General features: G+C 29.1%; 1 protein-coding gene across 2 annotated transcripts; it reads right to left on the bottom strand.

Moving 5' to 3' along the window:
• Positions 1-147: 147 nt before the first annotated feature.
• LOC126664430 (probable LRR receptor-like serine/threonine-protein kinase At2g23950) lies at positions 148-4,194 on the bottom strand. 2 transcript variants are annotated; one of them, XM_050356814.2, is made up of 11 exons: positions 3,496-4,193; positions 3,276-3,408; positions 3,123-3,194; positions 2,886-3,029; positions 2,689-2,760; positions 2,503-2,562; positions 2,100-2,200; positions 1,886-2,017; positions 1,458-1,802; positions 968-1,347; positions 148-726 (listed from the first exon to the last, which is right to left on the bottom strand). In XM_050356814.2, exons 1-11 carry the CDS (start codon positions 3,584-3,586, stop codon positions 331-333), a joined length of 1,926 nt encoding a protein of 641 aa, XP_050212771.1. In that variant the 5' UTR covers positions 3,587-4,193; the 3' UTR covers positions 148-330. The 2 variants fall into 2 exon arrangements, with proteins under 2 accessions (XP_050212771.1, XP_055960321.1); XM_056104346.1 differs by lacking the exon at positions 2,689-2,760 and having other exon boundaries at positions 3,496-4,194.
• Positions 4,195-23,805: the final 19,611 nt, after the last annotated feature.

Genomic DNA, 23,805 nt, shown 5'->3' with positions numbered 1-23,805 from the left:
TTAAATATATAAAAATTAATGTATCCATGCTAAAAAAAATAGTATGTTGTAAACTGACGTGTCTCCAATTCCTCACTCTTACATAAAAGAAACATATATAGATTTCTTTCTATTTCTCTCTATCAGGCTAGAAGGTGAAGATGGACCGTAGAATTTAGTATTTACATTCAATTCCATAGAGATAATAACTTACAAGGTCAACCAAAGTAAACATCCTATAATTATATATATACTGTCTTTAACAAACTTTAAATTTTGCATTTGCAAAGAATAAACAAGGATCAACAGGAAAAAGAATGTCATTCCTCTATTTATAGCTATATTTCTCTTTCATCTTGGACCAGAGAGTTCCATGGCATAGGAATCCAAAGAATGTTCATCATCATCATCCTCCATTCCTGTGCCGAACGTGTTGTTGCTCGAACGATCATGGCTGTTGTTATCATCATGATTAGCAGGACGAGGTGTGGTTTTAGTGATATAGTTTTTGTAAGATAGGGTAATGATAGGATTGATAAAACTATGTGATTCTGCCCACTTCTCAGCTAGGCCATCACCTTCCAGCATCCGGACCACTTCCGACATTTTGGGACGGTGAGCTGGGAGGTATTGAGTGCATAGAAGAGCTACTTGTAGCATTTCGCCGACTTCAATTCGGTCGTAGATGCCGTCTAGCTCTTTGTCCATCAACTCTTCCACTTTCTTGTCTTGTTGTATCTTCTTTACCTGTGTCATTCAATGCGTATGTTAAGATGGAAACAAAAACACTGGAACGGTAAATGGTGTAATGGTATTTTTCACAGAGTAGGTTATCGATATATAAAGTTTTGAAATTTCGGAAGCGTTTTTGGAAACGAAAATGAAATGCAAAAACGAGGGACTGGACGAGTTTCCATGCGACATTGGTTAGAACTTTTGTGCAAGCGCAGTTTCTTTAATAAGAACATCAAGATAATAAAAGACTTACCCACTCAAGCATTACTCCTTTTTGATTAACAGCTTTTCCAAACTCAAGAGCTCTCATGCCGGTAATGAGCTCTATCAAAAGAATGCCAAATCCGAAAACATCAGTTTTCTCGGATGATTGGCCAGTGGAGAGGTACTCCGGTGCAATGTGACCGACAGTGCCGCGAACAGCAGTGGTAACATGAGAAGCAGCAGGGTCGAGCTGCTTTGCAAGGCCAAAATCACCAACTACAGCCTCACAGAAGTCATCGAGTAGCACATTAGCCGCCTTTACATCTCTATGGATTATCTTCGGATCGCATTGTTCATGTAGATATAGAAGACCCCTTGCAGCTCCAATTGCTATCCTCTTCCTTGTATTCCAATCTAATGCTGGTTTTCCTGTTGAGATTATATAAACACAAGATCGTCAGAATGAAATATCATCGCTCGATTTACGAGTTTTTTCGTGTCTTTCTTCACGGATAGCAGAAAGGTTTTAAGTAACCAACCTCGAAGCCTGGACGCAACACTACCATTAGACATGTATGGATAGACCAAAAGCCTTTCATTAGGAGTGGCACAATATCCAATCAATCTGAGCAAATTCCGATGGACTGCGAGGCTGATCATCTCCAACTCGGTTCTAAACTGAGATTCTCCGGCATTTCCAGTCACATCCTTGAGCCGCTTCACTGCTACCAGAGTCCCATCTCCTAGCTTTCCCTTATACACATTGCCAAAGCCTCCGGCACCAAGTATATTCTTCGAACTAAAGCTGTCCGTAGCGAGTTGGAGCTGTCTGAAGGTGAAATTTCTGAGATTACCAAGGCCAAGTAGCTTTTCATCTTGTTTGTCTGCAGCAAAATTCAACAAACATAAGCGATTTCAGTTTCTTTGCTTAGCATGTGCTTGACAAAAGTCATGTGAATATACTGACCACTAATGTTGAGTATCATTTGGCTTTTCTGCTTCTTTCTGAGCCAGAGGAGTGCAAGTGATAAGAGCAAGAGAAAGACAAAGCTGAGGCTAACACCAAGTGCAATTGCTAATTTCTTGGTCTTGTGTTTGCCTAAACTAAGATAAAAGACAATGTTGTTTAACTGAAAATGACATGTCAAAACAGAGAAAAGAGAGTGGTTTAGATACTTTACCAGATGATGGATGTAGAGAAAAGAAGAGAGGACCAGTACTTGCTGATCCAAAGCAGCCTTCATTAGAAACACCCCCACAGATCAATGGATTTCCCACAACACTGCATTTCACAAAAGTGAAGCATCAAAAACAAACAAATGATCAACTAAACCTCTCAACTTGGATCAAAATCTTAAAAACGTCATTTCGATAATTTCTGACAATTAAATCCATAACTTGTTCAACTTGAGTTATTTGAAGCATTGCTTCAACCGCGAGTGTTTCTCAAACGAACAGCTCAAGATTTAAAATGAATCAAATTGGATAATCAGTGAGTTTAATTGTCGGAAAACACTGATTACATCAATAACCATTAAACAGTTATGCAATGTTGAAAAATGGACTGGTGCAGAGAAAACATACTTAAAAGTTCTAGCAGGGAACTTGGGCAGTGGTCCACTCAGATTGTTATAAGACAAATCTCTGAAACACAATAGGCAGTGGTTAAAATTGCAAAACCCCATTGAATTCAAATTTCAAGAAACTGAAACATAATATACAAACAAAAACTGAGGAAAGAAAAGGAAAATAAAGAAACTCAATACTCACAAGAAAGCAAGCTGTGGAATTTTGGCTAAAGACACAGGAAATGGCCCAGACAAGCTATTGTTGTTCAGCCTCCTACTCCCATTAAATTACAAAAACCAACCAACATAAGACAGGCAAATGTTTTCTTTCTAGGTTCATGTTACTCCATTTTCTTGGAAACCAAACAGAAAATGAAGGCTGAAAATAAAACAACTTACAGATACTGCAGGCTGTATAATTGACCAAGAGAATCTGGTACAAAACCAGAGAACCGATTGTTGGAGAGATCCAACGTCTGAAGTTTTGAAAGAGTACCAATCTCTGGTGGAATTTCACCTGTTATATTATTATTCTGCAGCAACCTTCACATACATATCATAACATCAAAACACGTCAAAATTTTCCAGGAAACCAAACAGAATGAAACATAAAATTCAAAGACCAAAAATGCTTACACTTGACGAAGATTAGTGAGATTTCCTATAGTGCCGGATAGAGTTCCAGAAAGAGACTGACTTGGAGCTCCCCTGAATAACCAACCGAATCAAAATTCTCCATTAAAACAAAATCCATGGCATTAAAAAAGAACACACAAAAAAGAGACCCACAAGCCAATAACAAGATTATCAAGTGAGCAAGTGATCATGGACCAACTGCAAGGATCAACCGAGTCTTCATCCCAGTTGTTCAAAACACCATGTGGATCATTCAATGCATCTCTTAAGCTTATCAAAGCCTCCACTGCAAAACCCAAAAACAAAATTGAACCAAAGATCAAAACTTTGGTTTTGTTTCATGCGTGGAATACCAAAAGGATGGAGTAAATACCTTCATGGTTACGAGGTTCATACGAAACAGAGAGTTGTGTTACTAAAGAAAGAAAAATTATGAAGGAAAGAAGAAAAAACTTGAAAGCCATAGCTATAGCTAGTAAATGAACATGTTTTTTTGTACCAACAACAACAAAAAAAACACTGTAAAAATTCACTCTTCTTCTTTGGAAAATACAAAAAGAAACGAACTGATGTTTTGCATAATGCACTCACTCTCCTTTTCAGTCACTATCTATATAAAAACACAATCTTTTCTTCTCTTGGGAAAATAAAGGAACAAAGGCAAAAGAAATGTGTTAACTTTCTCTCTTTATTTTTGTTTTCCGTTGAGTTGGGTCACTTTTTTTCAGTCCACCATTGTTTTTTACTTAGCTTTTTTGTGTGCGTATGTGGTGTTTTGCAGTTGGGTCCTTTAATCTTTAAATAAAGGAAAAGAGAGTATGAGGGAAGTGATACGGATGTGTCAGGTGGTAGTGGTGGAGAAATTGAAATGGGCAAGAAGAGAGCTAGCTGTACTACTGCTTCATCGTCTGGCTACTCAAATGAAATCAAACTCTTCCTCTGTGTTTCTTTTTTAATTTGTTGAAAATATGGTTGAACAATTTCTGAGTTTACTTGTTGCGAGAATGCTCTGCAGAAGCAAATGAAGAACCATATTTGGAGTCTTGATTTGAGAGGTCACTCATGATTCCGAATCGATAAAATTTAAATAATTCATACTGCACCTATATTATATTACTACATTATACATGTAAGGAAAAATTACATCATTCATGTCTGATTTTATCTAAATTTTCCATTTTTATATTTGAATTTTTATATTTTTTATTAGTGTTCTTTTAAAATGTACTATCAATCAAATGCTTTTAGCTAATTTGAGTCACCGGTTTGTTAAAAGATAAAAATAACTCCTTTTTTTTGTTTAAATATATATGTAATATTAGCAAAAAAATATGCACAATGATACACTTAAATATAATTAAACTGTCAAATCATATCAGCAAAATTTTAAAATTATTTTTGATCTTATTAGTAGCATGGTGATAGAAATATAGCTAAAAGCACTTTTCGATATACTTTTAAAAAGTTGAAAGATTAATAAAAATAAAAATTTAGATACTAAAATAGAAAATTTTATAAAAATCACATATCATTGTTGTAACTTATCCTATATTAAAGAATATAGTCTTTAATTCACTAAAAATAAAAGAACAAAGGATCAATCCGGTCACTAAATTTATAATTCATGATCAAATGACTCACTTTTAACCATTTTGATCAGGACTATACTTTAATTTTTGGTCAATTAAGGACAAAATTGTCCAATATGAACAAATTTGGGAAATGAAATGATGAAATTGTATCCTTAATTGACTTAAAAATAGAGAGTGTTGTCCTTAATTGACCAAAAAAATAAAGAATAGAGTAATGTCTTTAATTGATTAAAATAGTTAAAAGTGAGCTATTTGATCTGAAATCACAAATTCGAGAACCTGATTGACCCTTTACTCAAAAATGAAGAATATTTTTATGAAATGATTAAAACGAGAAAATGAGTTATTTAATTTTGAATTATCAACTCAGGGATCAGTTTGACCCTTTGGCCTACATGAAATAATTTATAGTGGATGTATCTCTCTTTGTGCCTGTGGCTATGTGCCTTTTGATGACCTGCTGGTTCTGTGCTATGTGTATAGCTATTGGCTTTCTCATCATTGTATTGGAGCTTTATTTTGCAATGCCTTGGTAAAGACATTTCAAACTTAGAGAAAATAGCAACTACTTTTGAATTTTGTTCATTTTTAAAAAAAAAACTCTTCAATTTTCAATCGGAAAAAAATGTAATATCTCAAATGTAGATAATATATTTACCATTTATCAATAATTGGAGAATTCACCGATGAACTATTGCACTATACTATAGCTAACATGGTATGTATTTTTGGCAGAATTATGCTAAAGATCATACGTCAAATCTTCTTATAAGCATTAAAAAAATAAAAGACGAAACCCATTATAAACTTTTTAAACTATTAACTGTTATTTCACTTGGTCCTTAACAATTGATGTGTATTTAAATAGTCTTTTAACTATTTATTTTAGACATGAAAACCTATGTAGTTTTATATGGACAAAATTATAAAAACTGTCATCGTTTTCGTTTCATGTCAAAAAGGACTATGAGTTTAAAAAGCAAAATATTTATTAAAAATTATGTGAAATAAAAGCTGATAATATAGAGACTTTAAAATGCGATTAGCCATAATTAAAAGACTTTCAAGCACAGGATTTATTATTCATGTTATAGAGTTACTGAACTTATTTAATATCCTTTTTCTAAAAGAAGGACTCGGTGTTCAAACTAGAAGCTCATCGATAACTAAGGACTATTGTTTTGTAGTTCAATTAGTTAGATTACTTCAGAAATCAAACCACATGTTACATCGTTTTAAAGATGTTTTTAATTATTTATACTATACTTTTTACCTAATAAATTAAAACAATTACAAATATTACTAAATAAAGAACAACTTAAATTTTTAAAATTAAGGTTTTGAAAATTTATATTTTTATTTCAATCGAATAAAAAAGTCAAACTATATTTTATCTAGACATAAATAAGTCAAACTGATATCATCAATCATATATTGTTTGTATCAAAGAATGATCATATATCAGATCCAATTCAAAAAAATGATATAAAAATCAAAATCAAAAGAATAAAGTAAGTTATGAAGGGGCAAAAAACATTTTGTATCAGCAATTGATCAATAGGCTAAAAATAATTTTTTAATTTTCATATTAAAAGAACATAAAAAGAATTTCCTACATCTATTTTCAAGAGATAGAGATATAACTCGATTTAGAAACTTGTAGACTCGATTTTTTCTTCTTTTTCACTATAGTCAAAAAAATAAAAAATAAAAACATGTAGCATTAATGATCCAATTAAAGATTAAAGAATTAGATGTTAAATTAAAGCATTAATTAAGTCTTGAATGAATGTGAGTATACTGACTCAACTATTTGTTTGTTGGTAATCACTCACAAGTTTTTGCAAGACTACTTGCACTTATCAGGATGAACTGACTTTCAGGCTGGTAGCCAGAGTTAGGTCTGCCGTGGGAGCAAAGTAAACCATTTCTTGTGTCATTTCTTTCATTTGCTTTTGCACTCTTCTAGGGTTAATCCACTCATTTAAGTTTGCACCCTATTAACTTATTTCAAAGGGCAAATTTTTATTTAGATAAGTTCATCTAAAATCGATAAATCATATAAATTAAATGTTAGAAAAATTATACTAAAACGGAGGTAAGTGGGTAAGATACTCTTCTGATTTAAATGAAGCCACGAGTTATAATCGTATTTATATATGCAACCGTTTAAAATTTAAAGTTAAATTTTTACCTCCCGAAAAAGAACTATCCAGTTTGAATGAAGATTGTTCTAGATGTAAAAAGTTTAGGGCATCATCCACAATATGAGTATTTTTGGCCAAAAAAAAAATCCACAGTATGAGTATTATACAAATCTATTAGACACTCCACCATTGTGAAGTGTCTTATCCATTGAACCGTCTAGTGAAAAAGGAATTGCTTTAATGTACAAGCATTCTTAGGTTATTGAGGTTTTCAAATCCTCTTTGCTTTTGTAAGTAACTTATTCATTTTTTATTTTATTTATTCAGGTAGTGAGAAATATGATATATACGCTAAGAGGGTATCAATCTAGTTGAGATATTCGGGTGAGTTTTTTTAATTTTTTGACTACAATGTTATTCAAATAAATAAATCAATCAATCAATCAATTTTAGGTTATATTAAATAAGAAAACTAACCTAATATTATTAATGTGCCGGTCAGAATTCACCTAGTCATTATACGTAAATTTTCCGATCAATTCACTATTTGAAATTAAAACTGAGAATTGACTTCGGTATAAGATTCACAAATTTATTTTTTACTTTATGTGTCAAAATAATATTTTAAAAAAAGGAAAAAAAACAAGTGTATTAAAAATGCAAATCTTTGTAGTAAATAAATAAATTAATGAAGTAAAAGAATGTGACATCAAAAGACGTTGGCTTCTTCAGGGCATGTCCTTAAAACATGGGAAAAGGCTGTGGTGATGCTACTAATATATGCCACCCTTTTTCTCAAACAAAAAAATATTCTAATTTTATCACCAACCTAATTCCTATTATCCTTCCACCTATAACTATTCGCAAATTTCCTTCACATTTCACATTCACATTTTCTTTTTCAACTTGAAATAATAAAGGGGAAAAGGGTCATTTATGTCCCTAATATTTACCTGCGGAATCAAACAAGCACTCAATCTTTGGAAAGGTTCAAATAAACCTCCAACGTTTTAATAATGAACAACCAGGCCTCGATTTTGACTTATAAATGAGACGTTGGAGGCCTGCTTGTCAAAAATGAGGGGTCTCGTTGTTTGTTTTTGAAGGGGGCATATTTGAACTTTTATAGATGTTGAGAGCTTATTTGATCCTGAAGACAAATCTTAGAGGTATAAATAACTCTTTTCCCATTATTAAATTCCTTTTCGTACGTGTGGGCAGGGATTTAAGAATCAAATTGGACCGTAAGTTCAATGAGTTTAACTGTAAAAAATAAAAATCAATCCGGTTTAATTTAAAAAAAAAAAACTGAAAATATGGTTCAAATTTCAGAATTAGTGTATTGCAAGTTTTTTGTCATTGTATTTTAATAAATTATTTTCTAGTATATATTATATAAATTATAGAATCAATTTAATTTTGACTTGGAAAACTCCATACTGCAGCCAGTTACAAACTTAAAATATGAAAAATCTAGTGTAATTCATTTGAAAAAAATAAAGTTATCATGAGTAATAAACTAGTAATTTGAGCTCAAACAAAACTTGGTGTAGAATAATTAGTCCCACTATCATGAAATGAAATCTAAAACATAAGCATGCATGAGCCTTGTCCTCTCAAATTATTGAAGCTTTGTGGGCGAATTATTCTAATTCCAAGTTCCATCGTCTTTGCAACTCACCTCTATGCTACTCCTTCAATGTGTCTACTTGTAATCACGAGGTCTTTGATGATTTATTTATAGTCTAAAATTAATTTTTCATATATTTGTTTATTTTAAATTAGTTCTGATTACTCAAATAAATTTAACTTAACTTTTTTGATTAAGTGATAAATAACTTAGAATAATAAATTATAATATTTGATTTAATTTTACTGTTGAACATATTAATTATAAAATTTTTCTGCTGAGTACTAATCATTCTTTTAGATAATTTCAGCTTAACACTTACGTAAATTAATTTTGTGCAAATGCAAATACTAAATCATTAATTGGATTTTAAGAATTATTATCTAACCCGACAATTTTTTTATTAATATTTTTAGCGTTGTTGATATGATATTATATTTATCATAAATAATATTTCTATAAGTTGTCCACACGCCTATTTCATATACAATTAAACCTTGTATGTGAACTTTTATAGTCTTAAAAAATTGAGCAAAATTAAATTTATGAAAACCGATTGATTTTTACGGTTCAACCGATATAGCTCACCAGTTCATATGGCTTTTTAGTTTTTTCGGTATACTGGCTAATTGGTTCGTACAATGTGATTGAACCAAAAATCCATCTTTTACGGAAAAAATCAACCGGATTGACCTTGCCTTGCCGTCGAACCGGTTAATTAAACCGACCATCAAGCTCAATTCTTAAAACACTGGATATCAGCCTATAATCATAATAGGAAAACATTTTCATAATTAAAGCAAAGGGCTGTTATGCAGTTAAAGTTCCATCATTTCCTTGTTAGATGTTAATCTGAAACAACCAGTCTTTAAAGCTAATTACTATCAGTAGTCAATCTTTTTGTCAATTGAGGAAATGGAAGTTAGGAACCCAGGACAAGCACAGTGCTATAATTAAAATAAAACAAAATCTTTAAAAAATATGAACAAAATTTAGCATCAAATTATCAGACAATAAAAATGCAAATATTTAAACATGCAAATTACATACTAGAAAAATAAAGAATTAACATGTATTCATTAAAGGAAGAAAATTAAAATTAGAAGTTATTTCTTTAATTTGATGAAATTAAAAAAGTAGCTAATCTATATTAATCTGTTTGGCAAGAATGCTAAACATTTTATTAAATTGGAGTCTAAATTCGACCTTTGTAATTCCACGAAATCATATTTTTATACTGAAAAAAAAAACAGTCTAGACACAGTTAATAAGATTAAAAATATTAATTAAAAAAATAATATATATATATATAATTTCGGCTTTCTACAAGAATGAACATAGATGACATGTGAATTCCAGTAATATCAATTCAACTGGCTCGTTCGATCAGTTAGTAAAAGAATATTTTGTATCATTCAAGTTTTGGGTTTTTATTAATAAAGCATTTCTTTTATCAATTTAATCAATCAAAACTCCAAATAAATCCAATTTTGAAAATAACGCATGCAACAATATTTGCATTATCTCTGAAAACATTTAAACAAATAAAAGGAAATCCATTGTGGAGATTAAGTTGTGTGAAAAATGAGAGATTAGTTTTAGTTGACCAAAAAGGGAATACAGATGACATGTCAACGTCTGCACAGTTGACACCTCACTGCTACCCAGATCTTATTGACCAACCTGTAGTTAGATTAGAATCAGGAGAAGCCAAACTTCGTAACTACTGGCTCAATTTTGGATTTGGGCAACAACCAACCACTCTATACGCCAAAAAAATAAAAAATAAAACTAAAATCTATAATCAAAAGATATAAAATTTAATCTTTTTTTCAATCTCTTTTGATTAAAAATGCACAAAGTTTTGGTATTGTTTATTTGAGAGTTCGCTATATGTAATTACGAATATTGAATTTTTTGAATGAATTTTTCGCGATATGATATTTTACTTTCTTTAAAATTAACTTTGTGTCCTATTTCAATTTTGGGGCTGGCTTCGTCACTGTTTAGCTTAATGATAGGAACACTATAATTTGTAATAAAAGTATGAGGTTCGAACTTTTTTTTTTCTTAATTAATAGAAAAATGATTTATTCATAAATACTTTTTTTGATGAATTATTCATAAATACTTACAAGAATAAATAGAGAAGTTGACGTAATTAACAAATTCACTTTAGTTTCTTTGATTTATCATAAATAATATTTTTATTAGATACATAATACTCAGAAGCAATTAATATTAGAGACATATATACAAATGAACCCAAATGTCACATCTTACTTCCAAAATGCTATGATGAAAGACAATTCTAAAATCCAATTATCTGTAGAAATGATTACATTTATATAATTAAATGAAGCTAAGTTTTTCCATAAGGTTAATTTGATCCTCCTCGATTACATAATAATATAAAAGGGAAATGGAGCAAACTAAGATCTTCGTTGGAGTGCGTTTTATTCTTCCATGCCATGGGAATTGGATGCTTCCACCATCAAAGCTACACACCAAACAAAAGCTTATTATATTTTATTATTATTATTATATTATTATATTATTATATTATTATATTATATCAAACAAAAGCTTTGTAGCAATGCTTACAAAAAGCTAAAGGTGACACCCGTGCCTTCCCCTGTTTCAGCTTTTTGCCCAATTCAAATTAATACACCACTTCTTTTTCATATGGTCAATTAGTAAGTAACTTTCGCTTTGCTTCGGAAAAATCACAAATACGATCCTAAATAAAGTCATTAAATTAAATGGACCATAAGTAATAAATAGTTCATAGTATTTTTAATAAAAAGCACAAAATAAAATTTAACATACGATTATTAACGAAAGTGTCCTTTAATAAAATCGTCTAAATGAGCAAGCATGTAATCACATTTTAATTCTAATGGATCTTTGCGTGTGAAGTGTGTTAAAGATAAGTCTCATCCAACTCCTTAAATTATACCAATGAGTTATAGTTCAAATGGTATAGGTGTTAGGCATCAAACTGCTAGGTCGTGGTTTTAATTTCTCTTACAAACACTCCCTCTTTTCAATTATAAAAAAAACTCTGTAAATTTTTGAGCTTTTTATAAAAATATCTATTTTGTAGAAATATTTATACTTGAGTGAAATCAATTATTGAATTTTTTTATTTTTGTAAAAAAACATGTTTTTGCATAAAAATTTAAAAAAGCATATACTACATTGTATTTTTTCCCTTAATTATTTGGAAGAAAAGAAAGAACAATGTCAAAGTGCATTGCATAAAATTCCACAAAGCTATATTCTTCCTCATGCAATGATTTGGACATAAAGAACTTCACATTCTCTGCAATATGTACCACCAAAACATATTCCTACTAATCAATTTGCTAGTAGAAAGGGTCTCCTCCCCTTTCCATTTTTAATTGGAAACAAAATGAAATTATAGCATCTGCCAACAAATGAACACCTACTAGGAGAGATTTTTAGATAGACTCAGTCTACCACATTATCCGTGGACTAGTTTATCATATTATAATACGTCATTAAAATAGCGGTACTATCGTAATTTTAGTTATTATTTGTTTAGACTTTTAAATAATAATATTACGATAATGCTATTATTTAAATGACGTGTTATAATGTGATATGTTTAGTCGATGAATGACGTGATGGATTAAATCTAGCTAAAAATTTCTCCACCCTGGACAATTTTTAGGTGGGCCCTTTTAAGCCCAATAACAATTTAGGTAGGCCTTTATATTATTTGTTAGTTTGTTGCCATTTGGAATACATTACCATTTTAGTTAAGAAGTACATGTTTAAATATGTTCAAAAACAAAAAACCAATTGGAGATTCCTTCTATGTCAATAAGCAAAAAGATCATTTCGAAAAGAAATTTTGTTTTGCATTTTTTGGAAAATCAGTTTTTGAGTGGGCTTGTGGCTTGCAGCTGAATGAAAAGAACTTAAATTCAGGCCCATAGGATAAGTCATATGTGTTAGTGATGCTTCCCATATAGTATAGGGCTTTCAAATTCAGCTCGTCTTCTATAATGACTTGTTACTATTGGAAAATGGAAGAGGTGGTGGTAAGATGTTGGTGACTTTAAGCATAGGCTACTAAGGCCTCTGTTTAATTCCTCGATTTGTTTTAAAAAAAACTCATATTTATGAGGTCCTTAAAAATATATACATTTATTGGACATTTATAGATGTTATAATCTTAATTTAAAATAAATACATGAATATTTTAGTAATGAATAATATAGTTTCTGAATGATGTAAATGAAAATAATTATAGTCTGTATTTTTAATCATTTAAAGTTAATTTCTTTCTATTTATTATTTAATAAAAAAATCGTCTGGTACCAAATTTCATAGGCCGCCCCCCTATGAAATTAAGCTAAAAAAGTTCATTATAGTGGAAAATCCACAATAATTACTAGTATTATATCAACCATCCATCACCACTGGCCAGGACGAAGCTAGGAATTATTTTCAAGGGGGGCAAATTTACAAATTAATATAAATTTAATGAATAAGATGGTCAATAAATTGAAAATGACTTTAATTATCCTAATGTATTTCGTTTTTGAAATGGTGATCAATTTACCACAATTTTCCACTGTCCGCTGCATTAATCCTTTCTCGCTGAATTTCACATCCATTGTTGTTGTTCTCCGATGGTATAATTTTAGGGTCGCAAATGGCGAGCAGCGACGACTGTGGTTTCCTAAGTTGAGGAGCTGCAGTGACAGTAGTTTCTTAAGTTTTAGGTCTGCATTAGCAATAAATTAGGTTTAATTAGAATTAATTAGAGTTTTAATTAATTATAACTTATTAGATTTAGTTAGGATTTTAATTATGCCTAATTAGGTTTAATTAGAGTTAATTATAATAAATTAGTTGTTCCACTCTTTTTTTTTTGTAAAGAGGTGAAAATGATACGGTTTGACAAAGTTTTGAGTTTTTTTAAACTGATTTTTAAAATTGATTTTTTTGATATTTTATTGTAAGTTGAATTGGTGAATTGATCCTTAGTTCAAATAAAAATAAAGTTTAATTTATACTATATATAAAAGTATGAATGAAGGGAAAGGGGACATGCATACTTACAGTAACGTTATAAATTAATAATTATGTTAATATTTTTTATTAATACAATTTAATAATCATCCTAATTTAACTCATAAAAAATTCCTAATCCAGCTAAAATATTAACTTTTCTGTACTGTTACTTTCCTTACTAATCAAAACTCTAAACTTGACTAAATTATAACTCTCTTTAGTCTAAAATTATAAGTAACCATTTTATAAAGAATTTTTTAGGTAGGTCGAGTCTACCACGTCATCTGTATACTAAATCAATCACGTTATAACACCTCATTAAGATGTTGGCGAAATTGTAATATCTTCATTCACATTTATTACACATTTATTACGATTTTGTCATCATTTTAATGAGGTGTTATAACGTGATTGATTTAGTTTACGGATAACGTAGTAGACCCGATCTATCTAAAATTTTTTACGATATTATAATATATGATTTCTGCAATGGATATTTTATGTAGAGATTCTTATGTAGACTCAGTCTACCACGTCATTCGTGGACTAAACCTATCATATAATGACACGTCATTAAAATGATGGCAATCTTATAAATTCGTTTATTACTTATTTACACTTTGAATAGTAATATTACAAGATTGCCATCATTTTAATGACGTGTCATTATGTGATAGGGTTAGTCCACGGATGACGTGGTGGACTGAGTCTACCTAAAAATTTCTCTATTTTATGATATGTAGCTTCTATAATGGCTAGTATATAGTTTCCTTAATAGCTATTTTATAATAGGGGTGGGCAATGCACCGGTTAACTAGTCCATGAAGGTAATTTGTAAACCGGTCCGTAATACTATAGTTTTTAAAATTAAAAATTTAAACCTAAAATTTTAAATGGGTAGCCATTAAATCGGTTAACAATTTAAAACAGTTTGTTTTTTTTCGGTTTTGCAAATTTTAACCATGTAACTATAAGAAAAAATAAATACGAAAAAGATAAAATTTTAAACATAGTCTAATGATTAAAATTTAATTTTCATTCTATTAGATTATAGATATATACATTTTATAACCTCGCTTGGCAGAAGTTATGGGTATACATGAAGCGTTGAGTTGGCTTAAAGGTCGATCTATTTTGATTTTTAGTTAAACTCGATGGAGGCGATTGTTGAGATTAGATATTCTCATTTTATTGATCCAGATTTGTTAGTTGATGATTGCTCGAAATTAGCAGATCAATTTAGTAATAATGAATCGATTTACGCTAGGCTATCTGCGAATTAGGAGACGCATGTACTAGCACGAAAAGCCCGTTCTATTTCAGGTCATAAAGAGTGGGTTTGTTATTTTCTTGAATTTTTCAAAAATAAAAAGCATAGTACTGAATTTTGTACGTTAAATATTGGTTATGGGGTTATCCAAATCGTCACCATATTATATTTTATCTGATTTCATTTTGATTACTAATCTCTAGATTAATTTCAACAAAAGGTTTCCGACCAAAATGATGACATGGCATCCGGATTTTGCCACGTGGCAATCATTTTTTATTTGAAAATTTCCCGTTAAAAGAAAACTAAAATTTGATAATCAAATTGAATTAAACCAAAGTTGGATCACCAAAACACAAAAGATGTAATAGTTTGGGTACCTCCACCCGAATTTTGTAGTAATGTTTAAGAATGCATTTGAACATATATAAAGATCATTAAAGTCCTGCCCACATTTCCCAAGAAATCAAACAATACAGTAGTCGATTTATAAATAAAAGAGACATCAGAAGCTAAAGACTGACATTCATTTTGAATCCATAATCAAACTGTTTTACAACATTGAAGTTTGCATTTCTGTTTTTTTCTTTCTGATAATTTAATTAAAAAGGGACACAAAAATCAAAAATCAAAAACCAAAAAATACAAAAAATTAAAGTGTTCTTTCTTTAACTTTACCTTTTTCATATATCTTCAATAACTTTCATTCAAAATGACACAAACTGAGCTTGTTTTTGTCTTTCCATTCAACTTCGAGATGCAGCAATGCACAAACAACTCAATCAAACCAAACCCTAAAAAAGGTTAAAAAGATGAAACTGCTACAACCCTATTCTTGAATTTGTTGCAAAATGAGCAAGAAAAAAAGAAAAGAAAATGACAAATTAGAATTCTATATACAGATATGATTACTGTTAAATATTAATAGAAAGATTGAGCCATCCAAGCCAATATCACCACCAACCGAACCAAACAGCTAACTACTTACGCCATTACCACAATCCAACCAAGAAGATGATGATGATGATGAAGAAGAAACGTTTCTGAAAAACCGAGAGGAAATGGAGTTTCTTGAATACGTATCAAGAAACCCTAAAATATCCATTTGGTTTAGCATCAGCAAGACACTACGTAATGATGTTGCAGTAGTAAATCTCCACACCATATCAGCCATTCTTGTAGCACAGCCGTATCATGATATAAAGAAATTAAAGCATGAGAGAATAAAAAAAAAAGCAAGAAAGTATTTAGTTTGTGGGAGTGGTGCAGCACAGAATTGAACATAAAGAAAAGGAGAATGGATTGTTTTTGCTGAGATGGGTTTTCTTTGTCTTGTCTTTGAAAAAAGCTATAAAAAAGAAGAAGAAGAAGAAATGGAAATAATAAAGAGTGGCTAGTTTGATAGTTAAAGAATTAAGGGTTTCTCTTTACTTTATTAATTTTAGCCAGAAGGTGCAACAAAATTTTTCAATTTTTTTTAAAATAGTATATAAGACCTTTAAGTTTTTTCTGTGCCATTTAAGCCTTTAATGTCTTTTTGCTTGAAAAATATCACGGAATTTTTTTATTATTTGACGGGCCAAGTGTTGCTTTCAAACAATTCAAAGGATTAATTTGCACTATTTGAAAACACTGAGGGATCAATTGGCCCAAAAAACCTTAGAGGGCTGATAAAGGTTTTTTCTTTTTTTTTTAATTATATATTTTTGGTCTTAATTTAATAGTACAGATCATATACAGTGAGTGTCTGTGTAAACATAAGAACCCAAATTAAATGTGTGTGAAATGAGAGTTCGGGTTGGTGTGTGTTTTATTGTACTAACTTGTAAGATTGCCTTTATTTCTTGCTTTTGGATTTTAATATTTTATTTGAAACAAAAATATATTTACCCTCTAATTTTTTAATTGTATCCCTTCATTCAAATAATTCGATTCAAAAATATATAAAAAGTTAAAAAAACTCAAAACGAATTTAAAAAACTGTTCTAACTAGGAAAACATGATGATATTTTATGACAAAGAGAAATAACTATAATATTATTATTTTATGTAAACAGATCTCACATTGAAGTTAGACATTTACCAACTAAATTGGATTTGTTTTAATTTTTACATAAAATTATAATTACATATAAAATTAATTATTTTTGAGATATACTAAATATAATTATTTTTAATTTATCTAAATTATTTCTAAATCCTTGTTAAAAATCAGATGAACTGTGGCAAACAAGACCTCACATATCTTCTCTTTTCTTTTTCACCCTCTACTTTGTACTTTGAACACTTGTCTCCCTCTACTTTTCTTCTTGAACACTTGTCTCCCTCTACTTTACGCAGGCAGTCTCTCTGACCTCTTTCTACCCTTTTTACTTTCTAGTCCTTTACATATTCTCAAATTACCTCAGCTACCCTTTTATTTATGTTGGGATCTACGAATTGGGGTGTTTTTAAAATGTTTAATTACTCCAAACATAAAAGAAGAAGAAAAAAAAAAGACAGAGAAAGGCCTGACTTGTGCGGTGCTGAGGCAAGAGGCAGGCAGCAGAGTCGAGGCTAAAATTTCTCGAGACAGCCACCAAAACCCTAACACAACACTGCTTCTTGCCTAACCTTCGTTTCTGGATTCTACGCACCTAATTTATATAATTAAACGTAAAAATTTGGTTAAACTTTAGTATTTTGTCCGTCCAATTTTAAAAATCTCACTATTTTATTTTGTCTCATTTAAAAATTTATATTTAAAACTTTTAAAAAATTGAATTTGAATTTTTTTTACCTTTTTATTATTTTAATGGTTGAACATAATTTATAAGATGATTAGTTACTAAGTAGAATTACAAAGCAATATTAAAAATACAATAAGAATAAAAATGATGTACTTTCATCTTTTTAAACTGTATGTAAAACAAATGAGATTTTTTAAATGTGACGAAAATATTTAATTTTAACTTGTAAAATTTTATGTTTTGTATATCATTATTATATATGTCGTTTGCTTTTTTTTTTTTGAAAAAGTATTTATTAGTCTAATATGTGTTAATAAGTCTATTTATATAATCTAAATAATTATTATTAACTTAAATGTGTGATGTTAAAAAATAATAATTTAATAATATGGCTGATTGAGCATAATTATATGTGCCATCTGTAACCCAATGCTAAAAGTGCATCATGTTTGGATTTTACATATCTAATATTATTATTAATAATATAGTATTCGTATTTACACTAATTGTATCACATAAAACGTCTGAATATATATATATATATATATATATATATATATATATATATATATATATATATATATATATATATATGACTCGCATATACAAATAATAAAGTCTACTATCTTTAGAGAATTTATTTCCTGGATCAATACCTTTCATAAATTCCTCTTATAAGATTTTTTTTCTATCTTTAAGTTATCAAATTTATCTATATAAAAGCGATTCACTATAAATTATTTCTACTTTTAAGGGTTAAATTACAAGGCCTAATGGACTAGAAAATTTAAACAATTTTGACATTTTAAAATAGAATTTTAAAATTTTATACTCCCTCTGCCGTATTCTAATTGAGAAAATTCCTATTTATTTATTTTTTGTAGTAATTTTACTTTTATATCCTCATATTATATTAAATACATCACAACTTTTTAAAAATATACTTTTAAAATGCATTAATTGAAGAGGGTAAAAAAAAGTAGTGTGAAAAGTATTCTATAAATAAAAATTGTCAAATAGAATGGGACATTCAAAATAGAAAATTTGTTTAATTAGAATGGGACGGAGGGATTCTCAAACGTTGTATCAATTTTAATCAATTCCCTCCAATCGATTTAATAGTATGTGTTCAATCCCACGTGAACTCCGTACCGTCAAAAAACTATGCCCACATGAAATTCATGGACCAGAAATTGAACTAAAATTACAAATATTTAAAAACTTTAGTTATTTATAATTTATAAAAGATCGAAAAGGTTAATATTTTATAGTTCATAAGATCTTACCGCACTGTCATGATCTTTTTGACATTATAGAAGCCACATGCAATTATGCACACTCTATTAAATTGATTGGAACGAATGGACTAAAATTATTATGAACATTGAAATCAAAACAAAATTTTAAAGCTCTTATTAAAACTAAAAAAAAGGTTAAAAATGTCTGAATCTTTTTGATCATTAAGCCAAACTAAAAAGAAAAGTCCCACTTCAATCCAAAATATTTTCCTTAGACATTTTGGTCATTCTACTTAGGAGGAAAAGAGTAGCCGGGTTTTACGTATTCAAGTTAACAAAAAGTGTCATATGATGGTGAATTTTGCCCTTAAAAAGGATTCCTGCAGTTCTTCCTTGCATGGGTCATCAAAATGTAAATGTGCCTTGCCTCTTAAGGGCTTTCTTACATTACATTACACAACATATATTTATTACATTATCAAATTCACGTATACATGTGTTAGATACAAATGTTATTGTCAAGAGTCTCATCCAACAACTTAAAATTTTAGATAAATTTTTTATTTTAACATGATATCAAAATTTTCACTATTGATAGGTTTCGAATTTAATTCTTGACAGCCACCATATTTCAGAATTAATTGATAGAGTTCTTTGGTCTTATAAGAGTTCAGGCATATATGTAGCAGAAGAGAGGACCGCAATTCCAATAAGAATGTTCTTTAAAATTCAATCTCAATCGTCCATCAAACGGAGTCGTAATTGAATAAAAATATCTATTTAATAACCAAATTTTTTATAGGTATAGCATATTGTCTTTAAAAAAAATAAGATTTATAATTAGATTATAATTTGAAATAAAAAAAGAAAATAGACTTCCTGGTCAAGTAAGGACCTTTAAATAATTTATCTTACACGCTAATGTCATTTTTACTTTTCGGTGGTAAAATAATTAAAATCATTTGCAGCTCGAAAATGATTAGGGTTACTTTTTGTTTCTGTGACAATTTTAGAGTTATTTTTGTACCTTTTCCCTAGACAGAACTTAAGCAAACACAGTACAATATCAGAATCTTGGGCTGCCGGGGATAAATGATCAAAAGATGTTGTTATAGGACAAGTGTATGGCGATGAGAGTAGGTTGCATGATTTGAGAATGCACCTTAGGAGTACATGATCATTGTATTTGCATAATTGAGCACAGCAAAAGACAGAATTGTGTGAGGAAAAGTCAGAAATGAGAGAATTGGATCTATTTTTCAGAAATGGAAAATTAGAGAGGAAGATAGATAGAGAGATTAGTACCTGAAGAGAAAGTAGGGCAACCTCTTTTACCAAAATATATGTACTACACGCATTGCATCAAAACTTATTAGAGCAAATGACCAATTTTAGGTCTCTAAACCTATAAATCATACTCACTTTTATCAATTAAAAATAATATTCTTTAAAATTATATAATATAGCAAGTTCAGATATTGGAATAATTTTTTTTACTTAATTAATTAATCTAAAAATAAAAAGTATATTATTTTTAATTGATCAAAATAGCCGAAAGTGAGTTACTTAATCCCGAATTACAAGTTAGGAAGCGAGTTGAACCTTTGCTCAAATATTATTGTGTAACATCAACATTTCATTTCAGGGTAGGGCAGGTTGCAGTCCGAACTAGAATCAATTGTTTTAAAAAATAGAGTTAGAATTTGTAAACTAAAATATTCAGGATTTGAGGAAGGTTAAATCTGAGATGCTGGAAAATCAGACATGAACTAAAAAAAATTAAGCTCGAGCTGCCTGAAATGGTGACGCAGGCTGGATTGCCCAAATTCAGAGCCCACAGTTTCATTTCGGTTTTTGGATACACTCTTAAAATTCTAAAATTTTATAATTTAACATATTACCATTTTATATATATGCAATCAAGAATCTCTATTTTACCTCTAATAAAAAGAAACCCTGAAATTTAAAACCCAGAAATTATTACAAGGGAAATAAAATCAGAAACTTAAAGAAAAATCATGAACACAGAAAAATGTGTTTCTGATAAGAAGATTGTACATGCAGTGCAAGAATGGTGGGGTAGTGGTTAAGTCTCTATCCGAAGGAGATGATTTTTGAAGCTTTTATCAGTGCTATAATATTCTTGTATTAGGAAAAAGCTAAGTAGATAAATGATAAAAATAAACAAAAAAAAGCCCAAACAGTACACAGAATTAGAAATGGTACAGTTGTGATAAAAAGAAAGAAAGAAAAAAAGCATGCATATCAATCATTTTCAAACCAGATCTTCAAGTATATCAAATCAAATTACAATGATACTTCTTTTATGCGCATGACCTGAAACTTCTCAGAGTCTGTAACATATTATTGTTTCATTATCAATTTTATCATCTCATTCATCTTTCTTTCTCCTTATATGTAAAGAGAAAAAAAAATATCAATAAAAATATTATAATCTATTTTAATAATTATTTATTTAGAATTATTGATAGAATGATTAAAAATATTACAATTTTCCAGTGTATTTTGTATATATTTTATTATGTTTAGAATTATTTGCACTAATATGTACATTATTTATGTCAAGGCTTAATCACCAAAAAATATCAAATCTATTCGTCTTGTGTTAGTTATAGCCAAATCTTTAAAATTCACTAGATTTAGCCAACCTTACATGTTGTGTTTTTTAGCCATTTTTAAATCGAACCGAATTTATTACCCGCATGTCAATAAAATTGGATGACATGGCAATCTACCAAACCAGTAATCCAACCAAATCAAACCAAATAATAAACCAAACAAAATCAAATCCAACTAAATCAAATCAATTCAATAATTAATTGATTTTTAAAATTAAACTTAAATAATTTTATTAGAAAAATTTATTAAAATTTATTAAAATTATATTTAATTAAAACAAATCTTAATTATCTCAACGTTTTATTTTTATTCCGATTAAAATTTACTCTGACTAATAAATTTATTTAAATTAATCTTTAATTAGATTTAGTAATAAATTCGGGGGAAATTGTTGGAAAATTTTAATTATTTTTAAAAATATATTATTTAAATTTAAATTAACTCTAAGGCCCCTCACGTTTGTCAGAATTCAAAATTTGACACCCTTTATTTGAAAATCAAACGATTTGTCACTTCAGTTTTGATTTTGTAAACTATAATGTCCTTCTATTAAATATATATACTAAATCGTTAACGAGATAAAATGTGAGATACCAAATCGTTTGAAAATAAGATATCAAATCGTTTATGTAATTAAAACTGAAATACCAAATTGTTTATATAATTGAAATTAAGATATTAAATCGTTTGAAAGTAAAGTTTATATTATTAACGAAAGTGATAAAAGGGTATAATAGTTTACAAAATTAAAACCTTTATACATGTATAGAATTGGTAAGCAACAAAGGTCAGAAAAATATGAACCACCTCTCATTTATAACGTATAAAAATACGAGAAATTTTTATATAAACTCGGTCTACCACGTCATCCGTGGACTAAGACAATCATATCATAACACTTCATTAAAATGAGAGTATTCTTGTAATTTCGTTTGTTATTTGCATACACTTTTGAATAATGATATTACAAGAATACCTTCATTTTAATGAAGTGTTATGATATGATTGGCTTAATCCACGGATGACGTGGTGGACCGAGTCTATCTAAGAATTTCTCTAAAAATACATCAAAAAAAAAGATGGTAGTTATCAACATTAAATATTTATAATGAGCAATGCGAAGAAATTGGTGTAATATCTCAGACCTATTATGCTGATGGAAATCAGGAAAATAGTTTTAGAAAGAATATATGAAGTAAGAAGAACAATTTTTTTAAAAAAAATTGTAAATTCCATTGATATCGCCCAACTTTTATTGTTTCCACATAAATAATTATTAATCGAAATTCCAATAGTAACCTTATATTTTGAGAAAATAAAAGTTGGATTATCAAAACAGAATAAATAAAATGATGATAATCGATGTGTAAAATTCTTACATTAAATAAATTGTCCTGTCTTTAAATTTTAAGTGAATTCATTCATTTAAAACATAGTACATTATATCTAAAAAGAATATAAATCAAGAGAACCATAATTCAAAATAGTAAGCCACATGTCTAACATAGATAACTGAATACTAATGTTTAATAAATGGCTTAATATTCCAAAATCCCCCGCCTTTTAATTCCGTTTCAATTTACCATCACGTTATAAAATTGCCAATTATACCTAAATCCACTCCTTTCATTTTTAATTGCATCCTTAAATATCAAGCTGGCCTCTTTTTCACTTAAAAAAAATTCATATCAATCTTTTATATTTTAACATAAATTCTAAATAGTGCTTAATGTTATAATTAAAATAAAAAATTATTCTTCCCCGAAATTTTAAAACTTAGTGATAATTTTTTTATTTAATACAAATAAATATTATTATATTATAAAAATCTCTCATAAGATTAATTTAAAATTAATTTAATTAAATCTAAATATCGTTTATAAATGATTAATAAAAATATTAATTAAATTAAATAATTAATTAAAAAATTCTCCACCTCCGTATTTCGGCCACCGCTGCCTCCACAACTCAAACCGTCTTTAAAGGCACCTCTGTCATTCGTGCTCGCCTGAGAGTACAAACCAGACTTGTTCATCCTCACGCGAGGACGAACCAAGCTTAAATTTAAGGGTTTACAATTTTCTATACCAAACCGTACCCATCAGTTCGGTAGGGTTTTTAGTTCGGTTCTTTCAAGGGTTATATTAAAGTTTAACTTAAAAGTTATATATAAAATCAAAGCAAACTGAAAACTATTTTCTTAATACCAAACCGTACCGAATTCAGTTACTATGCGTACCTCTATTTATTTTTAACTTTTCCACTAATTTATTGAATCAAACAACATATGAAAAATAATTATTTTTTTCCTTAGTTCTTGTCATTTTCATTCTTAATCTTGAACAAATGCCCCCTCTAAGATTAAAGTAAAAGAGAGTTGTGAATCTA

This window comes from Mercurialis annua, linkage group LG1-X (assembly GCF_937616625.2).
Source record: "Mercurialis annua linkage group LG1-X, ddMerAnnu1.2, whole genome shotgun sequence".
NCBI classification, from domain to species: Eukaryota; Viridiplantae; Streptophyta; class Magnoliopsida; order Malpighiales; family Euphorbiaceae; genus Mercurialis; species Mercurialis annua.
Note: the sequence above shows the minus strand (reverse complement) of the source record. Positions and strands in the feature narration are given on the sequence as shown.

Coding starts and splice junctions, on each gene's coding strand:
- LOC126664430 (XM_050356814.2), bottom strand. CDS start 3,586: ATGGCTTTCAAGTTTTTTCTTCTTTCCTTCATAATTTTTCTTTCTTTA. Junction 2,201..2,502: donor TTCCCTGCTAGAACTTTTAA/GTATGTTTTCTC, acceptor TGTGAAATGCAG/TGTTGTGGGAAATCCATTGA. Junction 1,803..1,885: donor AATGATACTCAACATTAGTG/GTCAGTATATTC, acceptor ATTTTGCTGCAG/ACAAACAAGATGAAAAGCTA.